The 24,954-nt window shown below is 39.0% G+C and overlaps 1 protein-coding gene across 1 annotated transcript in view; it reads left to right on the top strand.

Moving 5' to 3' along the window:
* The window catches only part of LOC139725284 (protein O-linked-mannose beta-1,2-N-acetylglucosaminyltransferase 1-like), a 127,419-nt gene that overhangs the window by 86,617 nt on the left and 15,848 nt on the right, over positions 1-24,954 (top strand). Inside the window, exons 4-6 of the mRNA XM_071636371.1 lie at positions 10,116-10,270; positions 20,604-20,783; positions 24,786-24,912. Coding sequence (XP_071492472.1) covers positions 10,116-10,270; positions 20,604-20,783; positions 24,786-24,912 — 462 coding nt within the window. The remainder of the gene's footprint in view (positions 1-10,115; positions 10,271-20,603; positions 20,784-24,785; positions 24,913-24,954) is intronic.

Raw genomic sequence — 24,954 nt, 5'->3', positions numbered from 1 at the left:
AGCCACTTCTTAACATATTCTGAAATACCTCTGTAAATACAAATGTAAAATGCTTCATTTCCTGTAGGAATACTGTTCTATTGTTACACTATTTGTATATCAGTCTTACTTTGGTGTAATCTTATTATGTGGGATAATTCTTGTGACTTGAGAAGATATAATGAGCATGAACGTTTTCTCTAAGAGGCTTGTATCCATGCCCAGAATCAGAATTAGAGGATGCCGAAAATGAATTAATCGGATTTTGTACGCTAAACGCCCAAGTTTGCCGTTTAATAGGATTTCATCAGCAAATTGAACAGGGTTGTTGGTATCTGCCTTTAGCATGCTCAAGGGTTTTAATGGACAAAAGGACATCTTGTATGCACAAGAAGTATTGAATGATGTGAAGCAGACCCCTTTCATACTAAGGGTCTGTTTGCTGGCAAGATCTTGCCTCTTTATTTTATTATTATTTTTTCTGAGGGGTGGGTGGGGTGGGGAATAAGGGGTTGCTTCTAATTCTGTTTTTTTTTTTCCATTCTTATCTTTTTTTAACCTATCATTAGTTATTACCAAAAGTAGTAGTAGTACATGTGAATGTTTACTGTTTTAACACTCCAAGTTAGTTATGATTGTTACGATAAGCTAATTGGTTCTCCATGGTCATACAGAAAAGAAGGTTTGATCACTCATTTTTATTGGGTTTTTTAGAAAAAAAAATTTAACTCGAGAAAACATTAAAAAAGGATCTTTTCTCAGAAAGACATTAAGGAGAGGCATGGTTTGGTTCGAATCTACAAAATCAAGGTGCGAGCTAAAATGTTCTCAATGAGTAGAGTACAACCAGGGAGATGAGACAAACCATCTCACCTCCCTGCACGACCTTCCTGTGTATTCCATTTTTTTTTTTCATGAAGTTAATCATAACTTAATGGGCTTTTAAAAGTACAAAGACATTTTGATTCTCATGGTGTATACATTGTGCTCTAGCAACAGAGTTCTATTTTTGTGCACATCTAAAATTCGTCCTTGCCCAAATGTTTAACTTTGGGTATCCTTGGTGCGGAATGGAGCTACCTTGGGACTCTCAAAACAAATCAACAGGGTTTTATGGGGTGTTTATGGAAATATTGAGATGGATAATGAACACTTGGTTTACTAGCAAACTTGGCCCATGTCCCACCAGTCCAGATGGAGTTGAGTGTAAAAGAGTAAACAAGGCTAGCTGTCTGGTCTCTACCAGATAAGCACTTCTACAATGTTTAGACAGCGATTATAGCTTCTCTTTTGCAATGCCATTCAGTTTCTTTGAAATCTTATTATTGCTGGAAAAATGGACATTGATATCTAAAGACAAGTAAGAAATAAAAAGCTTTCCCCAGTATCATTTAAACACTGCCTTTTAACCGCATAGTTTTCAGTGAGTTGTGTTCTGTAAGAATTGTCACAAATGGTATTTTATTCCATTGTCCCACATACTTATATTCGTGTCAATGTTTTTCCAGCTTGCACAGTCTTCAGCAAGTTTTTCCAACCTTGTTTTTATTTCCCGCCTCACATGATAAAGATAGGCTCTGATGTGAAAAATAACCTGACAAGATGAAATTTAGCCTCTTTCTTGTAAAACTGAATTATGTATTGAAAGTGTTTTGGGTGTAAAAACATAACGTTTAACTTAATAGATGCTGAGGGTGAGAAGATTGTTCCCAAAATACTACTGTTACCCAATGAGTAGCAAGTCTACTAAATTAGATTCATGAGTAAAATTTTCCTGGCAAAGCTTCTACATCTATGTTTTATCTCATTATGTGAACAGTAATCTAGAAGCTTTCCTGAGTTAATTTGATGTAGTCCATACTGTGTTTTTTGTCAGCACTATTTTTAGAATTTGACTCCAATTAAATTTAGACACAGTAGTTACGTTCAGACAGCAGGCCCTAACCTCGAGGTTTAGCTCTTGCCCCCCAACTACGACGTGTGTCCACACGACGAATCTTAACCTCGAGGTTACGAAACCTCGAGGTTAAACATCGAGTGGGACCCACTCGTAGTTAAAACCACAAATCGGAAGTTTCAGCCCACACTGCTATCAAGGCGTCTATTTCTTCTTTAGTCAAACCCTGTCGGACTCGCTTACCGGTACTCTTTTTCCCACCCGTTGCACCAGCTCCCTCTGTCATGGTATGCATAGCACTGCACTGATGACTTTATGCCTTTATGAAGATATTCGTCGAAAACAATTTTTTAGCGTCGGAGAAGAAAATAGAATAAAGTAGCGAGTTCGACGTGTTCAGTTTCAGAGATCATGGGAAGAAAAGATGATGTTGTTGTGATGTGCGTCATAGGTTTTTCACCTCGCGCGCACGTGTAGTGTATTTGTGGTGTATTGGGAGGTTGACCCGGAAGCAGAGGGAAATTGTTGGGGCTGGAGTTCACGGCGAGGTCACTCTTAACTTCGAGTTCGTTGTTTTTTGTGTCCACACGGTGCTTAACTACGAGTGGGGACCCCCCGTGGCTCGTGGTTAGAGCGCTAACCATAAGATTTCTTGTGGCTCGAAACATCGAGCAAACCTCGAGGTTTGCTAACTACGAGTGCGTCTTCACGGTCCCTAACTACAAGCTCTAACCTCGAGGTTTCCTAACCTCGAGGTTAAGGGCTCCTGTCTGAACGTAACTAGTGATGTACACTGTCTCAAGCAAAATGCCTGTTGGCCTTTTTGTACGTCTGCTTGTTACATTCAATGGCCTGCTCGCATTAATGGCCTGCCCATACATTCAGTGGCTTGCCTACATTCAATGCCTTGCCTACATTCAGTGGCTTTCCTACATTCAATGGCTTGCCTACATTCAATGGCCTGCTGAGATTCAGTGGTCTACAATGTACCTAAGGGATATTACATTCAATGGCTTGCCTACATTCAATGGCCTGCTTTAATTCAATGGTCTACCTATACAGTCACTGGCTTTCAATTGCCTACATGCAATGACCTGCCTAGATTTAGTGGTCTACCTAAGGGGTACATTCAATGGCTTCCTGACATTCAATGACCTGCTTACATATTGAATAGCATGCTGACATTCAATGACCTGCCTATACATTGAATAGTGTGCTGACACTCAATGGCCTTGCCTATCAATTAGATGGTGTGCTTACATTCAATGACCTTGCCTAATAATTGAATGGTGTGCTTACATTCAATGGGCTTGCCTATAGGCCTACATTCAGAAGGAAAAGAGAATGGAGAGATGTGTAGGGTAAAGCAAAGGAGTCGTGTTGATGAACTCTACTACAAAGAGCTTGTGTAAACCATTTGAGACCATGCCCAAGAGGGAGGAGTGACCATGTGAATGGATGTGTTGCGACAAAATCAGTGTAGTACTATCGTAGTACATTTACTTGATATAATGCTACTTTTCTACTGCCACAAACAATGGATAAACTCCTGCTTCTAAGGCTAGTACTACCGCTACGATGATGACGATGATGATGACAACTACTACTACTGTTGCTATTATCTCTACTAAAGTACCACTAGCACCACGAGTACCTTTTTATGTAGAATGAGTGATTTATAATAGTCCACTATCACAACAACAGCAGCAACAACAACTACAACTATGTACAACAACAACAACAAAAACAACTGCTACTACTACTACTACTTCAAGCCCGTTTTGCTGCTAAAATAGGAACTAACGAGTAAAAAAAAAAAATTCACAAGCAGTCATAGTTATATGGTTATTTTCTTCTTGCCTGTTTAATGTCACTTTAAATGACATCTGCTTTCACTACCGTCTGGTTCTCCTTACCATCATTACACATGACCCATGATTCTACAAATAGTTTTCTGCCAAGCAAAGCAAAGAGAAGATTGGGAGGGTAGATTGTTCCCCCCAACCCAGCAGTCTGGCAGGAGGGAGGCAAGTGAGGAGTTGGTGCAAGGTTTTCTGACCGTCTTTGAGGGCAGAAGAAAATATTTCCCTCAGGCTCTGATGATTCATGGCTAAATAAGGTCAAGGCCCGCTGACAGTCCAGTCAGAATTCTCCCCACCCCAGAAAAAAGCTCAAATAAGTTCAAACTCCTCTCAAATATAATCCTTTTAATCCTCTGAACAAAAAATGAAACTGAAATGAAAATGAGATTATTTCTTGGTACGTGCAGACGGTGAGGAGACGTAAGTGTTTAGGTCGTGTAATCACAAAAACGTAGCCAAGCAGAATATCTAAGAAATAGAACATTTCTCTGCAGTATATTATGTATGTAAATTGATTTTTTTAAATCTATCTGTCTATTTATTTATCTCAGAATACTTTGAAGGATTTCAGCTTACCTGGAAATTAATCTTTGTGTCAATTATTGAAGTGTAGAGTGGGAAGCCTAGAGTCATAGTGTGCAGTGTCGTATCTTTTTTGAAGGGCATCTGGTGAGGAGTTTGAAACATTTGCCTTATTTCCAGTAGGTTTTTATCTCCTGTTGGTTACATGCTTCTGTAATTACACGTATGCTGGGGAAATTATGCCAGACTCATTTCATTCACAATGCAAAGTCCATTTGTGCGTATTGTGTGTGTGCACGTGTATGTGTGTGTGTCTGTGTGTTTTGAATAGTAGATGTCATTGTCTGGTCGTTGTCTGTAGTCTTTTATGTATATTGGATTTGATAAAGCCATGAATGAAAAACACGTCTCATAGAGCCCCGAGCCCCTCCCCCACACCCATCCTAAAGAATGCATCTTGTGTTTTCTCATCATCACTATGGAAAGAAGACTCCACCTAGAGATAGATGGTTGATAGAGGGCAGAGCTTACTTGGAGGATATGCTGTGTATCCTCAGAAATCTACAGCTTTAAAAGTAAGCTGAATATATCTCTTTCTCCCTCCTCTCTTCCCAAGTTCTACCAAGTCTCAACGTCATGTCAAACCTGGGAATTCTCTTCCCACATCTGGAAAACATTGATCTTTGGACAATTCTTTCTTTTTTTTCTGTCAAATAGCTCGTTGTCGTGCAGTCGACGTCGACACAATGGCCGACTGTCTTGTTTCAAGTTAGACGGAGATGCATCTTAACTCCCCTCTGTCCCTAATTCATCACAATTTTTTTCTGCTTGCAATTTTTTCTGCTTTCTTGCTTGTCTCAGTGTCAGTTTGAGGAGACAAGGGAGGTATAGCAGAAGAGTTTGTGGAACGCTTGGGAAGCTCTCAGGGAGGTCAAAGGTCAAGCTCAAGGAAGAGTGATGGAGTGAGCAGGTGTCTGGGGCAAATTGTCTTGCCACCTCCGTTTGGCCTCCACCTTCATGCTGATTTTGACAACAATCACGTTTTATTGATCCTCTGGACCAGCTACTTTGGACTGTTTAAGCTGAATTCTTGCCTGAGGGGAACATTTTTGAGAGGAGTTATAGTTTTTGAGGGAAAGGCAATTCTAGAAAATCAAGACCTTGCATGTAATGGCTCAGTTGTGAAGAGTAGTGACCAATGATGTAAACGTCATTTTAAAAAAATGATTTATTTGCGAGCCTCCTTTCTTACCCACATTATGATGCATCTGTCTTGCACTATTCTTGCAAATCTTTCAACTGTAATTCTCTCTTTTGACACCTCATTATCATTATGAGTAGCATTTCTACCCTGTTACATGATGATTTGCAATCATTTTGTGCATTTTAGTTACAGACCTGGTTTATTGATCATACTCTTTTATTTTGTTCTGTCTCTCATTGTATTTCTCTCATTATAACTTTCCTCTTCCGTTTGCTTGTTATATCATTGTTTAGTTTGAAATCGCAGTCTTTGTTGAAAGAAAGGCCGACTACTGATAGTAGACCTAGCTCCTACATTGAATGAATTAAGGAGAAGAAGAGGAACCCAGTGTTTGGTTGGAGAATATGTTACTGTGATTGTCTGTGTTGCATGATTTCCTACGCTCCAAGACAAGAGGTATCATTTCTAAGTAAAAGCATCTTGGGTTATTATTTTGCTGATGGCGTTTCATAACAATGCTTTTAAGCCCTCGGTTTCCCTCTCCTACATGCATTAGACTAATAGCTGTGAAGGCTGGATTTATGATGCATGCAAATATGAACTGCTGCTTGTCTTTTTAACCCCCAGGGGTCTAGTGCTTTTACATTCTGTTGACATGCTGTCAGTATAGTTACCAGGAGCAGTGCCAGGGTTAAAGATGGTCAACTATGCCAGTGACCAGGTCATCCTGTCTCATAAGAAAATTGATTAGGATGTCCAGCATACCTAAAAGAGGCTGCTTCTCAGCAGGGTTCAATATTCCTTGGATTTATGTAGTACATCATTGAAAATGGTGAATATAGGCTGGGGAACCCCTTCATGTACCAATTTGGGTTATAAAAGCATATCCCCAAAATAGCTTAATGATTAAGATAAACAATGATGACAAATCCACCATGACCTTTGGGGTTGCACTTTTCTTCAGTGAATGTAGCTTACCAAAGTGTTTTAACTGTATGTCATATAGGCCCTACTATAAATCCAGATTTTTTTTTTCTTTTTGCCTGTGCATGAAATCTCAAATTTTGTGAGGATCCAAGATTTGCAAAATTAAAGGCATAATTTACCATTTGCAGATGAAACAAAAACCCAGCATTAGTGCTTTAAAATAGTTCTAAGATGTGTGTTAGGGATAGAAACAACCACACTGTAAAATTTGAATCGGTAAAATCGATGTTAAGTATTGTTAAATTTAATATACAAAGTGTGAACAATAGTTATAATAAAATGTTTCCAGACTAAAGCGTCTACAGTTCCGTGTATTAAGAAAAATACAGATATCTCGTTATATTTTAGGCTTTATCACGAACATTTTATATGATAGTATGTTTTGTGGTACAACAGACCTATACATATGCATTAAATGTCAAATCTTGAAAAGTTTTAAAATCACTGTTCCCAAAGGTAAGCAGGACCTTTAAAATGCACACCAAAGTTCATGCCTTTACTATCGTTATGCATCGAATGCCAGTGGCAGTTTGTGAAAATTTACTGCCACGAAAAAGACCATCGCCTCCAATTCACAAAAATTTCATGCCACCAATATTTCTGGTTTTACAGTAAGTAAATAATCTTTATGAGTCCATATGACAATGAGTGTCAGTTAAAAGGCTGTTTGCTGTTGAAAAATACAAGTTTGATTTCTGATTTTGTTTCCTTTATATGTGTGGCCTTTCAAGATGATTTTCAGTAATTCACCATTATCTTCCTAGGCATGAATGCAAACATACTGCAAGACTCACACATGTATGCAAGATGTTGATATCCTAAAGTAAATTCAGTCACTACTACATGTAGCTTGCATGTAAAATGTGCAACAGCTGGAGCATGTGTTATAAGTTTACGTGTGGTGGACTCATAATGTGGCATAGCACTTGATGTCTGTGTATGTGTGACTGACTGTGTGTGTGTGTGTGTGTGTGTGTGTGTGTGTGTGTGTGTATGTCTGTGCCTGTCTGTACAGGAATGCCACATTGATTTGTAGCCTGGCCTCCTCCAATAACAGACATATTCTTTGTTGGTCGAAAACATTCACCCTGCTGCCATTGTTGTGACTTGATTGGAATGTTGTCCTGCCTAGGCCAAGGTTTTAAGGGGTTTATCTCGAAAAGAAAGTTGTTTTCAAAGCAGAATATGAAGCAATAGACAAGCAAGATTTTCACAAAAATTTCATTTATTCACATATTGTTTGATTAAGACCTTGACAAGTATACAGTATAACCATGCCATGATTTTTGGGGAGAAATCTCTCATTTCTGTGTGTAGAAACTGGTTTGATCTTGTGTCTTTCTGATATTTGTATGAAGTAATCAGTGCTTATCTCTCAAGGACATGCAGTGATTTTATTTTTCTGGTTTTGTCAGAGGACTCATGAAAAAAAAAAAGAAAAATATCGTTCAATAAAGTGACAAATTAGTTACTTGGAATGCAAGAAGAACAGCTGAGAAGCAATGTGAAAGGGATATCAAGTTTAAGACCAAGATGGCTTCTATGAGATGCTCAGTGAATATGTCAAGGAAGATAAATTACCAAAACTGATATTAGCATAACTTTCTCAATAATGATATTCATCCAATTTCACTCAAATGTAGGTGGAGGTCATCATCCATATGAATTTGTCTTTATGGCCTGCCGAAATTCTCCTCCTCCCCCTCCCCTGAAAATATTTAGCAATTAAACAATGCCAAGGAAATGGATTTGCAGGCATCCCCCATCACTCCCAGATGATGGTTGCCATAGCAACAGTCCCTTGCATCACTCACCCTGGATGACAGGCTCTCTATGGACCGGTGTTGAAGCCTCGTGATGGATTGAGGTTTTGTTTCAATTTGTCTTGCCGGAAGACAAAGACATTTATCCCATTAAGTCTTTCATGGGAAATGCCGACACTATTCTCACCACGCTCCATCCATCTTTCTGGAATAGACAAACACCCGTTAATTAGACATGAACAAATTTGGGAAAGGGAGAATGACGGACAACAAGGAGACAGGACCTCTACCATGTTTGTTTGTTTGTTTGTTTTAGTATCAAGTGAATTTAGTAGTGATAATGTCATCAATAAGCATTAGACATCTGTTCATCTGGTGACCTATTCTATGGTATTAGTAAAAAAAAAAGAAGTGAACACAGTTTTGAATAACTGATTCGAGAAGGCATCAGTTAAAGGGACTCTACAGTACTGGTTGAAGTGGGGATTCATGTTTTGAACATTCCTAAGTGAGATAATAAGAAACCTCTTATGAAATAAGAAAGAGCATGTAATTTTAAGAAGGATTCAACGTTTATAACTGGTTTTCAAATGGCTGAGATATCAAAAAAAGTGATAATAATAAAAGGCGAGAGGCCACGCCTTTTATTAGGATCTCTTGTTTCACTTTGTTTTTGGATATCTCAGCCATTTCAAAACCGAGTTTCATCAAATAAACTTTTGATACCCCTTAGAATTGCATGCTCTTTGACATTTTTTAGAGTGGTTTCTGAATATCTCGCAAAACGTTAAAAGCTAAATCCTCACCTCAACCAGAACTGTACACACCCTTTAATGTACAAGCACCTGTATACACCTTCTTGTTTTGATTGATAATGAAAATAGATATAGTTTGATGAGGGAATAAAATTTTTGTGCACATGGTGAGTGAAACATTCTTTGAGTAGACAGCCATGTGCTACATTTTACATCCTTTTGCAAATAGTAGATAAACCTTTGCAGCGTGCATCTTAATGCAAGTTCTGACAAAATATACGGTTTCCATGGTAACCCAATTTAAAAGAGCATTAGAGTGAATGTATTCTCTAAGTGAATATCCCAGTAATAAGATTTCTCTGCTCTTGCTCCATCCAGAGCACTCACATTTTCCGACAGCAATCCCCTTATTCTGTCGACCCTCGCGCAATGCTCTCGGAAAATTGCCAGCAAAGCAACGTACCGAGGATTATACTCGCGAGCAGGAGATGTAGCTCCCCCTATGCCGAATTATGCAGAATTAGAGTGAACTTGAAAAGGAACCACATTTGGATTTCCCAGAGGTATCTGTGTGGAACCAGATGAGGCATGTGTCGTTTTTCCCCTCTGAAAGCTTTCCTTGTCCGCTGGCCAACTCACATGCATCTCACAGACACCAAAGATGATCACCTAGTAAATTTTTGCAGAGACATTCTTGGGAAGGAGGGAGGGGGAGGAAGCATCTATATCATGATATGAATTATTCTCCATGATAAATGTCACAGGGACAACCCTTTACAAGCTGAAGTATGACTTTACTTTATCATGTTCCTGCCATTCTACTTTCACTCTTAAGTAATTTATGATCTCTGATATTATCATCGGGAAAAGTCATCAGTTTGTCTGTTGTTTTTTTTCCTTTCTCCATGATTTGATCACTCAGATATTTTTTAATCAATTTGTAGTTAAACAACTTTTGATATACAAATAATTGAATTGATTGCATTGTAACTTTTGTCAGCAATATGATAATGTAGATTTCTGTATATTCTGAATAATAATAAAAAAAGAGATTCATTCTGGTATAAAGACCATTAAATGGCATTTGAGAAACTTATTACGTGACGTCTGATGCCATTCAAAGTTTTCTTCCTTTCTTCAATCCAGGTGGAACAGGTGCAGGTGAAGGTGAGGCGGTTGCCGTGGAGACAAGAGAAACCAAAGATGGAGGAAGGGATATCCTGGACACCTTGCCCCAGGAGCTGGACATTGAGGTCCTATCAAGTGCCAACAAAGTTGCCGTGTCTGTCGGTGGAACACCGGTGAGTAAGAAGTCCAGAGGAACGATGCGGCCGTACCATCCTCTTGGAGACTGGTTTGGGCATGTGGGATGGGAGAAGGAGGTTTGGGCGGAGAAGAAGGGTTTGAATATGGGGTAAGGTTGGGACTGGATGGACCAGTGAGGGTGGGTAAGGGTTTGGATGGACCAAGAGAGTTGAGCTAGGGTTACTTGTGGAGTTGGATTGTGGTAGTTGATAAGTTTGAACTATAGTAGGATTTGGATAGGATTTTTAGGAGAGGCTTGGATGGGGTAGTGAAATACAGGTGGGGTGGTGGGCATGGGATAGGATTGGGGTGGGCAAGTGCAGTTTAAGTAGGGTAGTGGGGCTAGGTTAGGGTCAGATGGGGGTAGTGGAGTTTATTAGGGAATGGCAGTTGACATGGGTTGAGGTAGTACGCTCGGGTAAGAGAATTTAGGGACAGGATAAGATTATGGGATCTGGGCTGGTAATAGGATTGGGGTGGGTCAAGACTGATAAGGATGGGGTAGTTTGATGGGGGACGGGTAACATAGTTTGAATATAGGGAGTTTGAATAGGGTAGGACAGTAGGCATGGTATATGGAGCTGTGTAAACACGGTTAGTCTTTATGGTATGAGTTATATCAGTTATCATATATGGTGCCATTGCTGAGAAGGAAACTGAAAAAAGCTTTCAACAGATTGTGTAGTTACTAAAAAAACAAACAAACAAACAAACAATGCTCACAGACATATTGCTTTATGGCACAGTGTTTTTTCAGGTGAAATTTGGGTTAGGTCTCATGAAAACAAAATCTTGTAATTGCAATGCATCAAAGTGGTGAAATTATTGGCTGTAGCCAAAAGTGCAGGAATCTTACTCTCAAGTAAGATCAAATTGATGTTGCAAAGAAAACTGTGCTGGTTGCATACTGCAGTAATACAATGTGAAGCTGTAAACTGTTGTGTGGATCTTTAATGCCCATCTTTATGTATGGTATTTTTTCTTTTTATCATCCTGTTCATCTGTATGCATGTGTGTGTACTTGTGTGTGTGTGTTTGCGTGTTTGTGTGTTTGTGTTTGTGTTCTTTGTAGTGTGCATGTTGACCACTATTTGTGTAAAGTTTACATGTTCAATGTATTTGTCTGTACCATACATACTAGTCCTGATCAAACTGTGTCACTACCTCACACTGAGTGTTCCATACACTTTATTGCGAGAGCTAGTGTGATGGTGAGAATTCAGCCAGTTAAGTCTTCAAACCAACAACCTCATGTCATGATTTACTGAACCAAATTTTGTATCATTCTTTAGAAATTAGAACACAATGCAATGAATATTTGATGTGTACGCTCTTCCCATAAGGCTCAGAATGCTAACAGAATTACAAGAAATATTTTGAAGTGAGATCAGTATTATGTGAAGTCATCAGATGGCAAGTCTTTTTAGTTCATCCCAGGGAAAGCAATATTAGAGGATAATACGGATCAAGAGTAAGATTCACAGCGACACTAATTAGTGGGAGACAAATCTTCAAGATATGCATCGCAATCCACATCTTGAGATATTTCTTTGTGTGGACATAAAAATCTCACTGAATAGTACAATCAGCATCACAATTCAAATCCCAAGAAATCTTGCAATTATTTCAGTGATTTGAGAAATAGCATAATAATTTGCATTGCAATGGTTGTGTGAATAGCGAAGCAAAGTGTCTCAAGGTTTTTTTATTTCATCATTCAAAACATGCATGATTGAACAGCGCTGTAACACAAGGGCACAGGTCACCATTTAGGTAGATTTCAGGCAAGCACAGTTTGGTTAACAAATTCATCGCGATCAGTAATTAGTGGGATATTTCTTTCCATCTGAGCAGGTGCAATTAATCTCAGTATTTGAATCGCAATCATTATCCTGCTATTTTGTCTGTATGAATGCAACTCGTGTATTCTGTCACATCACAACAGCAGCCTCTAACGTTTGTGCTGTATTGTGTAAAAAATTATCAAAAGCTAGAAAGGTCATTTGTGTCGCATTAAAAGTGAAAGATGATATTATTGTTTTTAACAAATGAGATGAAGCTCATCTGATAAACTGAAAGTGACCAGTGCCATCTTCTCAAACAGCATCAATATCATGCCATGCATGGGAGACTCGCTGAGAATAACTTGATACTACTCCGGCTGCTCTTTCCGTGGAGTGTCTGTACCTCTGCATTGCGATGCTACCACCGAGCCGCCCCGCCCCTCCCAACCTTTCAAAATATCATTTGTCTGCCGCCTGTCAAGCACCCTTAGATAAAGTTGTAATTTGAGAACAAGCGGGACGGTTAGCTTGAGAATCTCTTTACCGCCAGCCTTTGGTCAGGTGTCGCAGAACTTCCAATCAGTGCTTTGAGGATTGCTCGGCAGTGATAGAATTGACGACGAGTTGCCACCAATCGTTGGTGAGAATGCTTCCGCCTTGAAACAAGAAGAGGAAGAGCCGTTGGATGATGGTGGAGAGACGAGCAAATAAGATGTGGGATGCCTGGTACATCAAGGACTCCTTTGTGCCTTGCCGCTCCTAACTGGGGGCCATTACTGCAGAAGGATGCTGAGATTATTGACCCTGTTCACATCATCACAAATCTCAAGATTAATCAGTGGTCATTTCTACTGTCTGAAAAAAAACCTTAACAAAATGCTAATAAAAATTGCTCGGCTTATTTAAGTTGGAGCATGAGAATGAAGGATGAAGTCTTTGTTATGTTTAAAATTGTAAATTGAAGTTTTATTCAGCAGTTTGAGGATGTAAATCATGTGTGTTTTCTTCATTGGAAAATTATGTCATTTGTAGCTGTGTACACACGTAAAATAAAATAATGTCAATTTAATGTATTCAGGCTTACTAGCTTGTGAATATTAATTAATTCAGTCCGTAAGGCAACTCTTAGCTAATTCACAGTGAGTTCCTTGATACTGTTCCCAGTCTCTTAACCCATGGAATTGCAAAATGAAGAGAAAATTTGTAATCAGATGAATATCGGAGTTAGGATGTGATATTGCACTGAGTCAGGAACCCTAGCTGATTTTGACTCAAACTTAGATAGCTGGGAGAAATGAGTCTAGGTTGTAGCAAAGGTCAAGTGAGCCCTCTGTGGTCGTGTAGTTAATATCTGAAGAAGGTGTCTTTTTTGTCCGTGTTTGTGCTGGCACCCTGGATGTAAAAACCCCGCAGGAGATACCGTTCTGCTTTGATTGTTAGAGCCTAATCAATATCCGTGTAAGCTCCCCGGACCATGGGAGGGGAGGATGAAGACGGGAGGAGCACGAAGCCATCTGATCTCAATTCTCACAAATCGTGCCACATGAGGGATAACCGTCCTGGGCAGGAGGGAAACAGACTGGTTTATAGTAAAAGAGAATAGAGAGAGAGAGAGAGATGAAAAACTGGAGCAAGCTGATTGGTCACACGACTCGTCATGAAGTTGATAGGATCTAAGAAGATTTCTCCAGTCTGGAGGGAAACCTCTCTCTAACAGATATATAGATACTGGTATTGGCTGCCTACACACTGCTGCACATGAGTTCCAGTCAATGTATTGTGAGCGTGCTGCTGTTATGATAGTGATGCCCCCTTTGAGATCAGAATTCCAGGATTTTCACTTTTTGTGCAAACTCATATCAGAAAATATTTTCACTGCACTGGTCTTAGGAAGAGTAAAGTAAAAGACCTATAGCTGGTCAGATTTTTATGGCAGTCATTTCAACTCATGATAGCAAACATTCTTAAACACTTTGAATTCTATGAGAATAATGAGTTGTCATCTGTTGCTCATTTTCTAAGCTACTTTGTAAATTATGTCCAAATTTTTTACTTTTGTAAAGAAAAATATATATATTGTTGTAGGTAGGCATAGCTCTGGCCAGATATAATTAGTCCTATTTAGACAAAAACTTGAAGGTTAACTCCAGCAATTGAAGTTTGTGACCGAGATTTTTTGTAACGTGATTCTAATCATTCCCTTGAATAGGTTTTAACTAGAACATGTGCTTCAAATAATTCATGCTGCCGTGCAGAAATAGGCAACTCATCATGCCGAGTCCATTCATTGGTGTCGTTAGTCCTTCGTCATTCAATATACCTGTGTAGAGAGAGAGAGAGATGTAATCATGGCCCCCCTCCATCCACCGTGGCTGTCCCACCGGTATACCGACATCTCGGCTTCCTGCCCTCATTCATAACATTTGGAAAGGGTCTGCTCCATGCATCACTTACCAAGTCTCCTCCTCCTCCTCCCTGCTGCCGTGGTAACACAATTCATCTCCTGTGAACATCTTGTCTGCATCTCCCTCAGAGAGAAAGAGACAGACAGACAGACAGACAAACAGACAGAGAGAGAGAGGGAGAGAAGGCGAAAAATATTAATGTGGATCTGTTCATCCTGCACTAAATCATTTTCTTTGCTGAGCGTGCATCGAGATGGTTATGAGAACGTGTGATTTAAACTCACCGCACACATCTGAGATATAGACATTGTAACCGCTGTGGGTATGGGAACAACTTTATGTTGAGGCACACATCCTTTTATCCAGACATACTTTTTTTGGTGTCATAGATACATTTTGTATGCAAGATCAATTCTTAATTAGCAGATTTTGCAAGTTGTAGTAATGTAATAGGTTATATGCAGATTGATTGTGCAGTTGCATTCGTAGATCTCTTGGTAGTCCCAGCTGTTCAGTTCATCTTGCTAGAAAAGACATATTTTAGCACTCAGTCTGTTGATTTGATGTGGGAAATTGCTGAATCTCATCACATTATTTCCTCAGTCTACCCTTCAGATACCCCTCTGTTTTACTCGACAAAATGATTTGTTTGATATTTTGACTTTCTGAAAAACTGGAAAAGGATAGTCTATTCATTTCATCCTCACTTATTTCTCAGTTTACGTACCATGCAAGCAATGCACAATGTAACAGGCCTGTCTTTAAAAAAAAAGAAAAAAAGAAGAAGAATCTTTCATATTATGTTGCGTCAGAAGTACCCCTGGGGCCTAATATACACATACTCAATATGTGTTGAATGAGTTGGAGGTGAGTTTGGATTGCTGGATAATGCAGAATATCAGCGTAGAAGTTTGACATGTTTCATCTTCAGAAGATATGGAGTTGGTGAGGTAGATGACTACAGGATTTCCTTTTCATCCCCTTTGGTTGGAATTCACACAGCTAGTTTTAAGTCTTGCTCTCAGATTTTGCAAATTTTGACTACATTGATGCATATGACTGATGACACACACCAACTGATATCCAATATAGAATGCCACTGACATGTGCATATGAAGAGTTTCATTGCAAAATTGGTTAACCACCATTTTGAAGCATTTTAAATTTTGAAGAAAAAATAAAACCTTTGCAATGGTTGCTCACTTGTTTTACATCAGAAGGAATATTCCTAAAGTTATGATGAAAAATATCCCATATTTCCTTATTATTTTCCTTTTTAGCAGCTTTAATAGTATAGGCCCCTATATCTCAAATTAACAAAAGTGGAGTTAACTCCTTTTGCCTTCTAATTCTTCATGTGCAGGGTAGACATATTCTGCTCTTATTTTTATCCGCATATTGAATTCAAACCACGGATTTGATCTAAACTACCTCTGTGACTTTGGGCCAGTATGTCCACATTACTGCTTGATGGAAAGGTCAAGTACCTACATAGGATATAAATGGCTTTCACCAATCTCTGAGTTATGAATATAAAAATCAAAAAAGTTGAACATCATTTGAATTTTAATAACATTAGCACTCAACAGTGATTTATGGCTGTATATTTAGCTCACCTGAGCCAAAGGCCCAAGTGAGCTATTGTGATCATTCATTGTCCGGGTTGCGTCGTCTGTCGTGCGTCGTGCATCGTGCATCGTGCCTAAAATTTGTCACATTTTCAGCTTTTTCCTGAAAATCCCATGATAGATTCTCACCAAACTTGGCAAGTAGAGTCCCTAGGGGGATAGGATCTCAATATGTTCAAATGTCCCCCGAGGCCCTCAACCCCCCTCCCCCCCCCCCAAGTTTGCTACACCTATGTTCCTAGGTGATAGTCTACAAGAATGCATGGAAGGTGAACTTGCGATACTTGGGAGTTATTTGAGAAGTATGAAGGACTGATTTCATAAAGGTTGGTAGCAAACTGGTATAAGTACAGTAATGTATTGACTTTACTCCCGATGTAAACACACAGATGTATTTTGATGACATCAAGATCAATGCTAGCTTTGAAGAGCATACTTACAATGATTGTAAGCTGCTTGTACACTGAGTTTAGGGATAATTGTTCTAGGATGTGGAGTGGGTTTTCTTCTCTTTCATTCTTAAATTCATGATTATTTGCTAAGCTTGTATTCATTCATATTGCTGTTAGAATCTGTAACTGTGCGTGTTCCTCTATGGTGTGTAGTCAGCTTAGAATCCAATATAATCTGTGTTCAGGATGCACTGTTGCCCTTAGGCACGGTTTATACACCCTCATTGGGTAGGTGATACATGTACACTTAGTTAAATATTTTGCCTTTAAAACACACACACACACACACACACACACACACACACACACACACACACACACACACAAGAAAGATATTTTGTGACTTTTCATGCATGGTAACTATAATACAAGCAAACAAAGACCAATCAGTTTCGTATATCACAGTTAACACAAAGGAACTACTTCTCATTTGCATTGTGTGGTTAACAATGGTGGTCAGTGAAGTTTGAGATTGGATGGGTTAAGTTTCATACCAAAAGAAGTTAATGTGGTAGTACAGCTCTCCTGAGTTCACTCAATACCAGCTCTCTCAGTCACCATCTTTGTCATCTTGTGTAGAATTCTTCTGGAGGTTATCAAGCCACCCTACACTGCTGAGTGAGTTTGTAGCTTGGCTACCCTACGCTGCTGAGTCGGTTTGTAGCTTTACTCGTTGCCATGTGACATGATTAATGTGCTTGTAAAATGTGGTCGCAGGATTTCACCCCAAAGTCCCTTGCCAGGGAAGAAAACCAGAGGAAGGAAAACAAATTGGGATTGCTCGAACTTGGACAGCAACGGCACGGTTACTTCATTTGTTGCACTCCAAAGGGCCTCTAGAGCTAGCTTGGAAAAACACAGGACAATCATTTCCTCATAAAAGCAGCTTGCTGTAAAGATGGTGTTTGTACAACCCTTTTTAGCCTTCCCTATTACTGGTTGTCAGACACAGCTGTGTGTGATGTAGGGGTATGAAAGCCTGGTATGGATTCTAAAACATGCAAGGTATAACATTAGATGGAGTGAAATATTATTCCCTGCTTTGGAAATAGCCTACAGATGACAGATTACTTGAACATGATTCAATACTGCTGTGGTCCCTGGTCTGAAAACCCATGAATGTTGTCCTTATGTTGTACAAACACGTGTTTCCAAAAAAAGTTGCCTGCAAGCTATCATTTAGAAGCCTTGAGAAGAAAGCCGCGCAGCTCTGTTGTGGTTTCTTTCAAACCTCAAAGGATGTAAAGCTTGCCTTTGCACACTTAAACTTCTTTATGCCAACCAGAGAATTTCTGTAATTTTTTTTCTTTTTTTTTATAGCAATCTTTGAAATCATATTGTGTTCGATGAATTCTCATTTGTGTTTCATATACTATGCTGTCTTGATTAAACATGTTGTACTGTTTAAACATGAAACCATCTGGGAAAGTTCCTAATTCTTTTTGTTTTAAGTGATGTCTTAACATTTAATTCTGATTCTAGAATGTCATGGAGCCAAGAAATAAGAAAGTGCAACCCTAAAGACCAAACAGATTGCAAGCTCAGACTCGCAAGGATATTCCAGGTTGTTTATAGAAAATGTAATCTCACCTTCAGGTTTTTGAGTAATGGTGACAATTACTACACCTCAGGAAGTCTAGTCCGGAAACCTACAATATGTCATGATACTTGACAAAGTTTTCAAGCCAATTTACAGATGAGAATATTCTCTTCCCCTCATTGACCAGTGAGGACTTGAAGCTGTCTTTCATCTGTCCTCAAACTGACTTTCAAACTTTGTTAGCCACTTTTTTGCCTTTCAAATGATTTCCACCAGATTTAGCATTTCACAGCTGTCTGTTGGTATGTCATCAACTACATGCACCATAGTCCTTTTCTGGTTTGTCCAGGATGACATCAAGGCATTCTTAACTTGTGGACTTGATGAAAAGTTTTATCATGTTTTATTTTGAAAGTATTTTGTTGTAGGCTGTCGATTTTGTCAGCGTTTCTTGATTCTTGATTCTATGTTAAAGGCATCTCCTGTTAGGTAGCGAGTAATGAGAGAGAAAAGAGAGCTCTGGTGGGAAAGAGAGACAGAGTGCTCATGAATAACTCACAATCTTGCCTCACCTTACCATAAAGACTTGTACTGTTTGCATGCAAAACAGAGCTGAACACTTGCGAATTGACAGTGTAAACCTACGAGATTTGGAAAATTTATTCACTCAACTCAACTATTGAAGCTTTTTGTTCTCGATGGGTAAAAGCTAAACTGTCCTGTTATTGTCATGTAAGTTGTTAGAGTATCTATCAGTGGAGTACATCCGCCAAGCCTCCGAGATGCTGTAGGAAACTCCATAAAAAATTCAACTCCATAATTTTTATCACAAGAATATAAAAGCCTCCATGGTTTTCAAATTTTTGTAGCGCATAGAGATGTATCAACACAAGTATTTTCTTGAAAGCTTCTTCCAACCTCCCTGATTTTATGTTCACGTGTGAAGTGAATGTTGGTAGCTATGGTATTTAACCAGGCAGAATGTGATATATTATTTAACTCTTGGCTCTTTCATGTAGCAAGATGTCTTATATCATAGGAGTGAAATATGGCAAGTCTAAAAAGTATTGTGGAGAGAAGTGATAAAAAAGGCTCATAAAATTAGCAAACTGCGAGCTTGAAAGCCTCCATGGCTGTAAGCTAAGAGAAGTGTGTTCGTTTCCCAGCTCTTATTTGAAGAGTACGACTCATCCCGCCATGAATAGATAATGAAGGCGATGGTAAAATATTCATGAGCAAACATTAGCGCGCCGCTGTTTGGCTGGCGGCTCCTTAAATGTGCCACATCTCGGCATGGCGTGCATCTTTGCTGCTTTGGGATACGTCAGGAATGGTTAGGGTCTACGTGTCTGTCCTTATTTTGCGTACATGCAACATACAAATTTCATACTTCTCATGTTTATGTAAGAATGTCTTTTTAAGTAGGTTGGGAGGAGGTTGGAGACATGACATTCAATTAGATCAGTGTGTCACCCTTTTTCTTTCATGTCTCAAAACTTTCCTCATGTTTGCTGTTTTGTAGTCGTGAGTTATTATGTGTCTGTCTGCTGTCTGTCTTGCCGTATGCTAATCTTTGTCCATCGTTTCCTGGCCATGTGTTCTGTGTTTGTCTGTCTGTGAGTGTCTCCTGTAGTAATCACTTGCCTTAGGGTTGATTCAGTCTGACTGTCTGTATGTCTGTCTTCTTGTCTGTCTGTCAGTGAGCCTGTGTGTCCGTCTGTCTGTCTCTTTGTGTGCTGGTGTTTTTATTCTTGTCTCTCTCATTTTTTCCCCAATCTCTTGCGACATTTTAGCATTTCTGATCCATTTATTTTAACCTCGGGGCAAAATTCTTGATTTCAGATGATTCATGCTGATATCGCTGACCTGAAAGTTTTCAGGAATTGCAGAAAACCATCTCGACATCTGATCTGAAGTGATTTGTTCTTTTCTTGCCTCACACTTTTTGTGTGTAATATGAAGTTACAAATTCAGCCAGTTCCATCCAAGTGGAGAAAGCAACAAACCACAGTTTCTGTTTGTGTGTAATATGTGAGAATGAAATAAATACTGTGGAAATTCTCTTATTGGAAATTGTCTTGAATGATAACACTATACTTGTTTTTTATATAAGGCTGAAGTTGATTTCCTGTCAGAGAATTGGACCATCTTATTACATCTCCTTTTCGTCTCCCCCCTTTTCCCTTTCTTGTTTCCCTCCCCTTGACCCACGGGTCCTTCTTCTTTCTTTCTCTTAAAATTTTTTTTTTCTCTCTCCTTCTTGTCCATTCTTTCTCTCGTTCTTTCTCATTTCTCTTTCTCTCTCTTCTCTCCATCCCATATATCTACATCCATCCCTCCCACTTCCCCTTTTCTTTTCCCCTCTCAACACTCTTTTCTCTTTCTTTCTCTCTCTTTCTCCTCACTTTTTGGTCATTCTTTCTGTCTTTCTCTCTCTTTCTGCCATCTCCTCCTATCTCTCCCATCTCCTTCCATCCCTCCTCCCCTCCCCTCCCACTTTTATCCGTTGCCATGATACAGATCCTTGAAGACGATGACAAGGACCGAGGGAGGGGCATCCACTGCATCGTACTGAACCAGGCGACGGGGAGCGTGATGGCGCAGAAGGTCTTTGACACCTACATCGCCCACGAGGACGAAGCCATGGTGCTCTTCCTCAACATGGTGTCTGATGGCCGCATTATCATCCTAGCGATCAAGGTAGGATGCCACCAGACACCTCCACCATCTCCATCAGACTTCCAGCCCCCCTTTTCCCCTTTATCGTCTCTGGTTGAAGTATCAAGTGAGCTCTTTATAAGAACCCTCCTTGACTTCTGAACGATTCTTTGGAGAGGCTTCCTGTTCTAGTTCCATATTTTCATTGAGAGCTGGATGAACATAAAAACACACATATGGGACTGACATGACAAAGAGATATGTGATGGATGGCAAATCTTGTGGGTAGAGTTGGATAACTGATGCAGTGGGTAGGAAGAAGAAATGAGAGAGCAAATATTGAAAGAAAAGGCGCAGGGAAAGCGTGAAGAAATATGGAGGATGATGGATTATCCTGAGACTAGAATCCTCTAATCCCCAAACGGTTGCTAGGCAATGCTACCTCATTAGATTGCTTCAATAGAGCTCCATTTAAAACAAGGACCACACTGTTCTTTCTTTTGTGAGTGAACATCTTATATTTCTGTGTTTTTCCCCTGTGGTTTAAGGTTATCATTTCAAGCTGTCATGAGATAGCCAAGTGTCAGTGAGGTCAACCTCTCCTCCCTATCACTCTACTTGATTTCCTGGAGAAATGGGAGAGACCCTCCTAACAATGAAAAGCTTTCTACCTCTCAAAGATAGAAACCCAAACAAGGAAACCAAGTCCTCAAGTTCAATGACATACCGATTCAGTCACATGATAGCTGTTGACAGAAAACATCTGAATCCATCTGGGTTTTCCCCCAGATTGCCTTAACCCGTTGAGTGCATTGAGTGCTGATTGGCACAGAGAACCCCATAGCATTGTACACACTGTCCAAAGTCCCCAGCAACGAATGGGTTAAATAATAAGTCCAAGTGAACACTGTCATGTCAAAGATTATGTCCCCTGTGGGGCATGCTTGTCACTATCAAAGGAAATGATGCAGTGGCTGGATATTGCTCCAATACCTGAATTGATTAAAAACTGTAAATCTGAATTCTGTAAGATGTTTGTCATTGAGATCTTGGCCTGTTACTGGTGAAGTGGTGCATTGTACATTTCTTATTGAAAATTTCTGGCTATGAATTGATTTTTCACTACATGTCATTGTGGAGCATATGTCAAATAAATGTTGGCGGTGCATGTCTAGGAGGGAAATGTTACACATTGCACACCTAGCTGTTCATATGACATGTGTACATGGCAATCATTCAACAAATGAGCAGAGCAGTGCAGTCACACTTCTTTTCTGTAAGCCCAAAATAACAACCAAAATATGATGGCGTTATCTACTCTACCCCCACTGCTGCCCCTTCTCATGTTTACGTGCCTATATCATCAGCATTCAACTCTGGGTTGATGCAAATCTTACCGGTGGAAGGATATTTATTAAGAATCCTTGTGCAGCTGGGCTGTTATCCAGAATAATCACAAAATCGATATCAAGCTTGTGTGAGATTGAAGAGAATATGTAAATAACTGAATGAAATGTCCCAAACTGCCACACAACAGAATCAATTTTGACAGCATATGATGGTTCAAGTCGATATGAGTGGGTGTAATTGCGTATCACATCCAAAATTCACGCGTTTACATGAAATTATTGATTAATGAAAGCACCATTTGGCAAACTTAGCAAAACAGTTCACTTTATGGGCATGCTGCAAGAATTGGATGAAATGTATTTCCATCTTATTTACTTGAAAATGGATGTGTATTGAGAAAGTCTTCAATTCAGGTACTTAAGTTGTAAAGCTTTTTCTTTTTTAAATCTTAATGTTGAAAGTTTTGATTTAAAATTTCATGCATGTGCAGAAGCAAATCATCATTTGGAGATGCAAGTTTATTGAAATGTGGAATACTTTTGTGTAAGGAGTACTACCAGTGATAATAAAGGAATCCCATAATCTTAAATTATTGTAATTAAGCTGTATGATGTTTTGATCATGGATACGAATTCAAAAACTGATTTCTTGATACAGTGTGCTCAGTTTGTATGGTTGTAGCAACAACATAGTTTCTTAACTGGTCTTTTCCAAGAATTCTGTGCAGAACTTAGAGTAAAATCTCTAAACTTGGTAAGTTCATTCTGAGCTGTGGGCTGTTGTTGGGTAAGAGCACCAAGGTATCGTCAGTGCAGTGGGCAGAAATTAGATTAAACTATCGTGTGTCTCTCTCAAACCAACGAGAGAGGAGAGGCTGGGTACATCATTGAACTAGCTCTGAAGTCTGTTTAGAATAGTCAGGTGAGCTCGGCTGCTTTCAAAACAGGATGAAGAGAAAGAAACGGAGTGCAGTTTAGCCCCATGGTATTAGAATTACAGCTGAGAATTCCATAGGAGTGCTACCTGTACCTGTGGTTGTTCCAAGAGTAGATTCAAGATGCAGCAAATGATAGAGAGATAGAATGGCCCCCTGTCTTGGTAACTTGGTTAAGTCATTCCTTTCCCCTCAGATTCCACCTGCCCTTTCAAATTTGCAAACTGCAAATCTAATTTTTGAGTTAGGGGGAGTTTCTCTGCCAAAGATTGACAGCTTTTTGAATCACGCTAGGGTAGTAGGTCAGTTTTCCTGCCAAACAACATGTTTGTTTAATAGTCCTTTTTCTTTTGATGATACACAGTGGAATGACATTTTAAAAATTATCTCATGTCATCAATCTCCTAAATTCGTAAATAAAAACGAAACAACCATCAGTAGAATAAAATTGATATGACTATGTTTATCAAGAGAACTATTGTTGGCTATGTCAGGTGAGATCTCTTTGGATGGTGGTGTTTTTTTGTTGTTGTTTTTTAAGCTTCCTTTATTCTCTTCACTCTGTCATTCCTTGGAGAACAAAACAATAACAATGGCTGCTTCTGATCAATACACATTACATCTAACCAATTCAACTTCTACACCGATGCACTAATGAAATAAAACTTATGATTTGTTGACATTCCATAAGTACGATGTTCAAGAATTCTGTATGTCTACATTACAACTTCTTACACTTCTGTCTTATTTTAGCTTTTACTTCCCACATTATAGGAACAACAGTATATATAGTGATTTAAAAAGAACTTTAATATCACATTAATTTGGGGAAAAAACCCATGATAATACAGATCACAGAATCAGTGTGGAAGTTAAGTCATAAAGTGATGATGAAAAATTAATAAGTTCTTGGTTACGCATTCATTTACAGTCTTGTATTTGTGAGCAGCTGTAAGCAGATGTAAATATAGTGTTCACATGTTCATCTGGCGTTCTTTGAAGTAGATTTAGCAAAAAATCTGATAAGACAGTAAGTAGCAGGCATGATATTCTGTAGATTTAAATCTGATTTCAGATTTTTTTTCCTCAAGTCTATACACATTTTGCTTTTTCCATGTATGAAAATCACCTGAAAATTTTGAATTCCGATTTTTTTCAACAAACCTCAATATCATCCCTGAGTAGTCACATTAACAGGTAGCACTGCAATGGACTTCTAATTATGTACAGTGTAACAATTGTAATTATGATGATATTCAGATAATGATGATATCAGATAATGATGATGTGAAGATGATGATGATGATACTTTTGCTACACGCATTGCAGTAATCATCATTGTCATTGCTATAGCAACACTTCCATAAATGAAGTGACTTGTACAAAAGCATTGATACATACACGATGTAGTTCTGATAGCATATTTACACGTCAATTGTACAGTAACAAATGACTTTAGTGACATGATAAATTTATCAAAATATATAGAATAATCCTAGTCAAAGTTATGGGCGAAGTATAATTCCAGTGGATGCTGTTGATAAGGAATCAGTTAGTTTATTTATTTATTTATTTAGTTAATTAATTGATAAATTAATTAATTGATTTATTTATTTATCTATCTATCTATCTATCTATCTATTTATTTATTTATTTATTTTCTTTTGCAAGACTTATTGTGTACTAAAACAATGGCACTCTGTGACATGTTGTACAGGGATTACTTGACTACTGAACTCTCATCTTTGACCTTTGACCAGGATGAGGGCACGTTTCAGATGAAGGAGCAAGCGAAGCGAATGCTGAAGAACCTTGGAAGTGAGAAGGCAGCTGACCTGGGCTGGAGAGACACTTGGGCCTTTGTCACCCAGAAAAAGAACAGACATGGTGAGTGCAGGCAACATCCAGGGTGTCGTCTGTATCCTAGCA

Source organism: Diadema antillarum, unplaced genomic scaffold (genome assembly GCF_040938485.1).
Source record: "Diadema antillarum isolate AM-2024a unplaced genomic scaffold, OU_Dant_1.0 seq00000030_RagTag, whole genome shotgun sequence".
Taxonomy (NCBI): domain Eukaryota; kingdom Metazoa; phylum Echinodermata; class Echinoidea; order Diadematoida; family Diadematidae; genus Diadema; species Diadema antillarum.
Note: the sequence above shows the minus strand (reverse complement) of the source record. Positions and strands in the feature narration are given on the sequence as shown.